Source organism: Cyprinodon variegatus, unplaced genomic scaffold, assembly GCF_000732505.1.
Source record: "Cyprinodon variegatus isolate N-32 unplaced genomic scaffold, C_variegatus-1.0 Scaffold32, whole genome shotgun sequence".
NCBI lineage: Eukaryota > Metazoa > Chordata > Actinopteri > Cyprinodontiformes > Cyprinodontidae > Cyprinodon > Cyprinodon variegatus.
In genome coordinates this window covers 1,662,414-1,671,673 of record NW_015150485.1, presented here as the reverse complement: position 1 = coordinate 1,671,673, position 9,260 = coordinate 1,662,414, and the positions used below count along the sequence as shown (strand labels likewise).

General features: G+C 38.2%; 1 protein-coding gene across 4 annotated transcripts in view; it reads left to right on the top strand.

The window, feature by feature from the left end:
* The first annotated feature begins 2,044 nt into the window (after positions 1-2,044).
* rxra (retinoid X receptor alpha) overlaps positions 2,045-9,260 on the top strand; it is a 136,825-nt gene continuing 129,609 nt past the window's right edge. Inside the window, exon 1 of one of the 4 annotated variants that reach the window (XM_015401610.1) lies at positions 2,045-2,431. In XM_015401610.1, coding sequence (XP_015257096.1) covers positions 2,404-2,431 — 28 coding nt within the window. In that variant the 5' untranslated portion in view covers positions 2,045-2,403. The remainder of the gene's footprint in view (positions 2,432-9,260) is intronic. The other 3 variants (XM_015401602.1, XM_015401620.1, XM_015401627.1) reach the window with 3 other exon arrangements.

The window sequence follows — 9,260 nt, the reverse complement described above, 5'->3', positions numbered from 1 at the left end:
GTACAGACTGGAGCGAGTCATGCAACTCTGAAAATCTGTTTCAAAACTAAATAAGCATAAAAAAATACAGCTTAACTAGTCAAAGCACTTCAAAAGATGGCACTAACTAATGATTAAAATTATTTTAGGGATGAAGAGGGCTCAGAAAAAGAGCAATAAAAAGGGAATCAGGACAAATCCTTCTTTCTTATAACAATATTTAAATTACAGTTAAACCACAATTGCCCATTGGAATTTTTTATGATAAACAACACAAACTATAATTGATTGATTGACTTTATTGATCTCACAGTGGAGAAATGTAGTCGTTACATCGGCTCAAATAGTCAAAGAAGAAGAATGGACCAAAGGAAGAAAAAGATGAATGGACATATACAGTATAAACAGTGCATCCACATATGACAGCTTTTTTTTTAATAGTAGGATTATTATACAGGGTTATTGCACAGGTTGTTTACATTGTTATTTATATAGATGGATATTTATATATATAAAGTTATTGCACTGGGTGTCAAATATAGAGAAACAGGTTATTGCAGAGTGCATCAAATAGTAATTGCACATTATACATTGCACAAGTTATTGCCGTTGTAGTGTCGCATTATAAAGTCTGGTTACAGCAGGGATGAATGACCTGTGGCAGCGATTCTTTTTACAAGCAGGGTGCAGAAGTCTTTCTCTAAAGGAGCTGCTCAGCTTCTCTACAGTCTGGTGCAAAGGGAAACAAGGGGAAAATGAATCTCTGTCTTATCTTGACTGTTTTTTTGTTTTGTTTTTTATCCAAATCTGAAGCCTTAGGCTTGCATTTACTCTTTACTTCTCCCATCCTCTTCCATTCCACTGGCATTACCTGACCACAGTCCTGGTTGTGCAAATTAATCTCAACATAAACACTGCTGTTCTTTGAAGCTTCGTACATAGTTTTGGTAGAGGGCTGAAGTGAGGAAACAGCATCATGAGGAACAAAATATTAAGACGTTTAATATGTGATCAATTTACAAAACTAAATCTAATGTTTCACAGAAAAGAAACCAAAAGGCCAATTATCACTGGAGGAGCTGCAGAAATCCAGATATCATGAGAACATCATGCACTACATAAAAAAGCTGTTGCTGGAAGAAAATGTTTGCTACTTGTTTGCAGATTCCTAAAAGCCATGAGGTCAACAGAAAAATAAGTTGAGGAAAGTGCTGTAGACCAATAAGAGTGAGTGATTTGAGCTTCAAGTCAAACATGCAAAATGCTATGTAGTGATGAAACGCACTCATATATGTGAAACATACTCACTGTGAGGTAGAACCAGGCTATTCAGGAACAAACCTCTTAATATTGGGGGGGGGGGTACAATTACAAAGAGGAATATTTGCTACTAAATGTTTACTTACAAATCCATTTAAATCTGAGTGAGTTTGAATTAATGCATCAAAACAAAGAACCATCAAACATTTCTTTTGCAAAATAAGAGATTTGCCTCAAAACAATAAACTGTAGTTGTGGCAAAATAGTGTTCTACAAAGTACTAAACCAATTAGGTGCACTGGATTTCCTTTTTAAGTTAGGGTGAACAAAAATGCACAACTTTCACATCATTATTTATTGTTAAAACAACATCCTTTTCCACCAACTTTCCCAATTCTTCTCTGATTTGTCCTGCAATGTTAAAATACTACCTAAATAAAGTCAAGTGCATGAGTTGTAACAAAAGGTGAAAATAAATGGATATTCTGCAAGGCATGGCTGATTATCTTTAATCTGAATGCACAAAGTCCTGAGCAGATATGATTCTGCTCTTGACAGTTTTAAGGGACAGATATGTTAATTTGAAAGACTATGATTCAGCACACCAACCTGCACAGGAAAGTAAGCTGATACTGCAAAACTGAAGGGCTCTAGGTGTGGAAGGAAAAGCTGCAGGAAAACTGTACAAGATGCGCTTTTCTCGTTCATTTCAAACTTTGCAACAAGCCTCTCGGGTTGCCTGAAGTATATCCGCCTACGTCGCTGCAGTGCCGTGTGCGTTAGTGGGAGTACCCCCTGCAAAGGTCCCTTTCTGCCGCGCTGTTCCAGTAGTTGGAGTTGTTGTACAACCGTGCGCAACAGAAAGAGAGAGAGAGGGGGAGAGGAGCGAGAGTGCAGCAGCTGAGTGTGCAAACAGAGGAAGAAACATTAGGTTATCTCCTGATACTATCATCAGACACCGAGCTGTCACTTTTACCGCTCAGAGCCAGCTCCGCTCTTCTCCCAGAGTGCCCCACCACCCGCAGCAGGAGTCACAGCAGAGAGCCGGAGCAGCAGCGCCCAGGTCTGCTTCGCTTTGCTCCAGCAGCAGCAGCGGCAGCCTGTGAGGAAAAACTCCCCGAAAGCGGTCGCCTCAGCTGGCATGAGCTAACCTCCGAGTCCAACATGGAAACCAAACCGTTCCTGTCATTGGGTGAGTTAACCCTACGGGATGTTTTGGTGTTTTGTTTTAGTAACAACCTTTCTCTGAGGTGTCTCACAAAACGTGTTTGTCGCGCAGCCACCTTTTTGACAGCGCGCGGAGCGAGTTGCCAAACGCGTAAACTCTGTTTAAGGCACACTGGGGGAAAAAAAAACTAACCACAAGAAAATTATTATTTGTTTTTTTTAGTTAAATTATGAAAAGTTAACTCTTTGATTGGAAAGTGCTGATGACATTTCTCTTTGATCCGGACTGACAGCGCTGCGCTCTTAGGTCGCGTGCGCCGCATCATAATCGACGTGGTTCAACTTCAAACTTTCAAACTAACTAAATATATCAACTGCGTTTGCAGAGATTAAACAACCGATATGTTTTCTACGACTTAACATGTTTGGAAGACACAAATAAAAATTTCTCTGCAGAAATAAAAAGTAAGGCTGAATATCTTTGAGCTTAGCGCACAATTAAACAGATGGTTTATCTAATGGGTTTAATTAGTTCTTGAATTTCAGTGCAAAATAAATTTTTGTTTTTGCAACTTTAAGTTGAGTTTGAGATGAGATTAAGATAAGTGTCATTTTCAGATCAGCTTCACATAAAGTAGGTGACCTCTGCACATTGCTCAATAGTTTAAATTCGGGATGTTTATTGAGGATAAGAAATGTCCAGTTAATCTTCAGAGATAATTGGGCAAGATATTGGATCATTATTGCACAAATTCGTTCTATATATATTATATATATATATATATAATTTATTTATTTTTTTTCCAGTTTTTTTTCCTTTTTTTGCATGTTGGTGATTTTAAGCAACATCATTTGCGTCCTTTGGTGGTCAAACTAGGCTTCAGGTCAATAAATTGACATAAAAAGATAAAATTTTAAGCTTAAACTTTTGCTTAGATGGTTAATATTAGAGAAGAATCTGTTTAGACTTTGGCTGATTGATCCTTAACTTTTACCTCATTCTTAATCAACTAGAAAAAGTGCATCAAAATTAACATCTATTGCTTGCAATGCATCTATATTTTTTGCTTTTCCAGATCAAAATTGATTGTGAGTTCTTAGTTTTCTGTGATTTAAATAATATTTGAAAAAGCAATTCCTGCAATCACCAAATAGAGCCTTTATAATAAGCTGTGATAACATTTGTGTTGGGTGCTGGTGGGGGACATATGGCTATAGAAGTTTAGAACTGTGAAGCACAGTTCCAACCAAAATCTTAACCTTAATTCTTCATTAAAGAGGTTACCAACTCGGAGATCATCAGTGTTGTTATTAAGTTAAATTAAAGGCTTTGAGAAGCAGCAGACCATCTTTAGAAGTGGATGGAGGCAGTTTGCAATAACTGCAATAATCTGAGATCGATTCTAATTTGTAGTAATTGGGCATTCGAGTTTGCAGCTTGAGCAAACATAAGCACAGAGCGCAGTGAGTCGTTAGCAGGCAGTCCCTCTGCAAAATAAACAGAACAGACCCTTGTCGGCTTGAGACAAAGCCGATCACAGAGCTGCAGGTGAGCCCCCTCCTGTTATTGTGTCTTTTGCCTTCTCATAAGGGCGTTGAGTTACACCTTCATGTATTTCATCAGCTGCCTGCTCCGTTTCCACAAGGGGAGGGGTTGACTCGGTAGGACCTCTGAGACACTGGCCCCTGCTTTCTTCTGTTTAAAGCCTCTGGTTTCTGACTGTTTCGCCCCCGACACCCTTTATGCGGCTTCCTAGAAACACGCTGAACCGCTAGCTTTGCACACGGTGACAGGCTGTTATTACAGGTGCGCAGTATTGTGTGTCCACGCTGATGCTGATTCAAGTTTCAGACTGTCTGAACGCGCACCTAAACTTGCCCAACCGACAGAAAAAGCCGTACCTGACACTAATGGGGTTGGTGTAAATTTCAACTCTTTTCCATCTGACTTGGATCTCTTCTGTTTCTGCTGTACCAGCAGCTTAGGAAGGGTGATTCTTTTTCTCTTTAAATCATCATTTATGCATTGGATTACCCCATCAAAATGACTACTTGAGCTGCAATTGTTTAATTGGCTTCCTCAAGGACACTCCATAGTCCTTGATTCTATCGATTATCCACTTTCTCAGTGTAATTATCTAAAGTTGTGCTGCATTTGAAATTCTGATATGGATCTGACTTAAATGACAGTGAACACATTTTACAATAATAGATTGGTTGTTGGCTGTGGTGACGACTCCCTGCCTTGGCAGCGGACGCTTAGTGCTGTGAACTGCGGTGTTGGTGTATCCTAACTACTCCAACCTCCCCACACATATCTGATTTAAAGCTACAAAGATAGGAGTGGTGACATTGAAAGGAGAACTTGTCATTTTGTCAAAGCAGTAGCAGGATGATCATGACAATCCGTCAGGGAAATAAACAGTCTGAACAAGGAGAGTTGTTGAACACAGCTGGGTTCAGCTTCTACTCCTTGAATTTTCTCTTATTCTTTTAGGTGACAAACGGTAACTTATGTTTTTTTATTGGAATTTTAATTATAGGACAAAGTAAAATAATGTACACATTGTATAAAGAATTTATCTGCAGTTTTCAATGTCTTTTCCTATCAGAAATCTTAACAATAGAAACCAGAGGCAGTCATTTTGACGGTTCTGAGATTTTGAAGTGAAAGAGCTTTATTTACATTAATCTTATGTTGGTTATTTTAACTGACTTTTTCTGTTTCTAAATCTTCTATATTCATTTTCATGTTGTTTCTATAATAAAAGTAAAACATAGAAAATAAATATGATTACTTCTACTTCGCTCTCCCACAGCGCTCATTTTGATGGTTCTATTAGTTGCATTTGAAATTTTGCGCGCGGTTAAATGATATTCGGTGCCTTTACCTAGCAACTGACTTTCTACCTAGAAAACTCTTGAATTCTTTGACTAATACGGAAAAATGGCTTTCAGAAGAAATCATACAGCAAAACAGTCTTTAGAAATGCTTTAAAATATTGATGAGAGCGATTAGGGCAGAGATTAAGGACTGGTGATGATGACTGGTCGGTAGGATGCGGTAGACTTGGTGATGATCCACCACCCCCGGCAAAATGCAGATGTATCATTGAACCATCAGACAATAGGGAAACTTTTGCCAAACCAGAGCCCATGGTCTACTATAATCACACAAAGGTTGGCAGGGATGTTGTTACGGGACTAATGTTTATTACATGTTCCCAGGGGGACAGCTATGAGTGCGGGACGCACCGGATGGCACCCAGAGTCAGTCCTCAAGGGCCGCTGTCCTGTAGGTTTTAGTGGTGAACTACTAGACACTTTGCGAAAGTGTGTGAAGGCTTTGGTAGTTGTTACAGCAAGTACTGGCAGTTATTTGTAAAAAACGTTTTTGCCTGACAGGTTGGTGAATGGAACAAAATGGCAAATCGGGTAGATGAGGATGACTGGATGCCAGTTTCAAGTACAGTAAGAAAGGGAGATAGAGGAGGTAAAAGGAGGGAAAGGTGGTTTGAGAATCAAGGAAATAACCAGGAATTAGAAGATAGCAGTTCAGATGAAGAAATAGTTGTGCAAAGTAAGGTTGTCCGAGAAGAGATAAAAATATAAAAATTTGGTGCTGAAGAAAAACAGTCATTTGCTGCTGAAGTCTGAACCGATAGGCGCGGGGCAGAGTATGACGGACTTTGTGATGGGAGGTCTGAGACCACCACCCACATTGGTTTTTGACTCTACCAATCTATCAAAGACATGTGAAAGTTGGAGGGAGGAATTCATATTATACACAGACCTCACCATACCAGGTGTGGAAGAAAGTACAAGTGTAAAGCTGTTCAACTGGTTTTTGCGGGGGGGGGCTGCCACTTTGCGGTGCCGGAGGAGCGGTCTGGGGTTTCAGGGTCTTGATCAAAGAGCCTGAGTGGCAGTCTGTGGGAGTCGAGGACCTAAGTGCCATGCTCTAAGCACTAAGTCACCACCTTCCCCTAAAGCTGTTCAACTACTTCATTTGGGGAGAAAGGAATGGAGCTAATAACTATGCCGGAGAGCGGAAACAATAGCTAGAAGGGCAGTAAGCGCTATGATGGCTCTGTTTGATGAACATTGTAATCCTAAAACTGAACGAGACAGTTGTGGGATGTTTTTTTCTTAGAAATCAGAGACTTTTTTTTTTTTTGATTTTAATAAGTTTTATTTAACATTTACAACAACATATAAAAACAAGCAGACAATGAAACTGATGTGTTGGTTCTGATGGTTAGAAAGTATTCTGGAAAAGCTCAGTCGTGAAGGGGGCTTGTGACTGTCTTTTACAATCTCTTGGACATAGCAGCTCTAAACGCATTGGAACGCCACCGTCTTACGCAGAGATTTTATCCTTAAACTGGTAAAATAGTTGCGTGCCAACCACATGCCCTCCGGACAGCCCAAAGTTACCCTTCCACAGCAGAAGAGCAGCTTATGCGAGGGAAAGAAAAGAGTGCCAGGTGCATCAGCACTGCATAAAAGACTTCCCATATAATGTATGTATTAAACATGAAAAGGTGATGTGCAAGAAATGTGCGGGAGGAATCAATCAAATTCTGCAAATAATATGTTATTTCACATTTTGAACCTGTGTAGTAAAACAGTCTTATGTATTTAACTGATTTATTTTTAATACAATATAATACAGCCTTTAGAAATGAATACATATTAGAACTGTTTTTAGGTCTGCATATCCACAATAGGTTTATATTACTCACCAGAATAATTTCAGTCGATGACATCATCACTACTCTTGCGTTCGATTAGGAAAAATGCCACCCATCAAATTGACTTCCAGTGGAATTTCTGGTAGTGTCAAAATTCTGGGAGTCCTAGTGTTAAAGGTTTGGCATGCATTTTTAGCAATGTTTACAAATAATCAACTTAAGATTAATTATTGATCAATAGTTTTTTAGATTCAAATTTTTTTAGTCTAAATAGCTGATAAGGTCCGCCTAAAAGGTATTTCTTTAGAGGTTGTAGTTTTACTGCTTTACCATAGAGGGCAGAGCCGTTCATTCTAATGCAGAGCCTTACTAGTATTTTCAAGAGAAGAAATGCCAGAGTAGAAGCATGCAAGAGCAGAATTACAAATTGATCCAGAGTCCGCGCCAGGATTATTTTCACTGTTTAATGACGAGGATACAGAATGCACTTTGAACGGTTCTGTTTGTCATTATAAACACTTGGTAAACTCTTTAAATCACCACCTAGATGCAAAACATTTGTAACGTAGAAGATAGCAATTAGTGCAGTAGTTTGGAAGGCTTTTGTGTGTTAATGCACTTTATGGAGCCAAAATGTAATATTCCTCTTAGTGCAACTAGAACCAGCAGTTTAAAACCATAGAGTGATTAAATCTGTCCTTTAATGATAAGAATACATCTCTGAACATTGGAAACCAGAAGATTTTCATATATTCGTTCCATATTTTTTGTATTCAGTAACCTAATAAGTTATTTTTTGTTAAATGATATAAATACATTTTGATGTATATTATATAAATAGGTTAACATTGCATAAGAACAATTTTTTTATGTATTACAGTTTGCATAGTAAATAGAATATAATGATGTAAAAAATGTTTTCACCTTATTATTTTGTAAAAAAAATGGCCTTCATGTAATGAAAATATTCCCTTGAAAAAAGGAAAAATCTGGCTTTGAATAACAATGGCAGCTTATCAGTTTACCGTCAGTCGATCAATGCGATCATTCCGCTTTAAATGAATTCATTAATTGATGACTTTCATCTCTAATGCATTTAAATTTTGCCCCTGTCTCTCTGATATCTCTGGATAAAATCCAGTTGAACCAACTGCCTTTCAAAGTCACACAATTAGTTGATGGAGTCTGCATGTTTCTAATTCGATTTCAAATTTCATTGAATCCAGATGACTCAGAGATTTGTTTGAGGACATTATTGAACAAAGAACGACATTTGGATATACACTGTTCAATCATCACCAACATTATGGTAGATCTGTAAACCTCCTGACTAATAGCTGTCCAGCTAAACTTACAGGCTGAAAAACAGAAAAACAGCCAAGGATTCTAAATGTATATTGCAAGCACAAAGACATTAACTACGTTAGAGGCAGCATAATGCTTTGGGCATGCTTCCCGAACTGACACTAGTCAGAGTTCTTCTGCACCCTAAAGCTTAAACTGTGTACTTGGCCTGAAGATTTGAACAGGCTTTCAGAGCCTTTTATCTCCCTTCTAATACTTCAAAATGCACATAAGACATTGATGAAAACACATCTGTTGATATTTTTACATTGACTCATACCGGTAGAGGAGTGTTCTTACAAAAGACAATAAGAACGCAGGCAGGAGGCTTCCAATATCTGAATCATATTCTACTTTCAGGACATAGTGAGTGTTTTTTTCCAAAACTTGCCCGCTGTACCTTTAACTTGGCTAGATTGAATATATTTCTTTAAGACCAGTTGGAAACTTCAGAAGATTTAAGACCTTCTAAAAGGACATACAGTCCAGTGTTTAAAATAACAGCAAAGGAAAATGCGTTTTTCCTGTACTAAGACATCCACTTGAGTGCAAAACCTATCGAAATGAGTCTGAAGTTTGTTGCAAATTTGCAAATTGTCAAGACTCATATTTTGAAAACTTCTGGAAAGACACCACTTTTCTCAACTATTTGAAAATTCTGCTTCAATTGGTGTGAATCAATTCAAACACAGGTCGTCAATCCAAGAGGGTTGTCAATAACTGACTTACCGAGTTTGCCATTTGTCCCTATTGGCTTGTTTACATGACACATTTTTAAAAATATATAAAAATGTTTCTAGAAATTTTTTTTTTCAC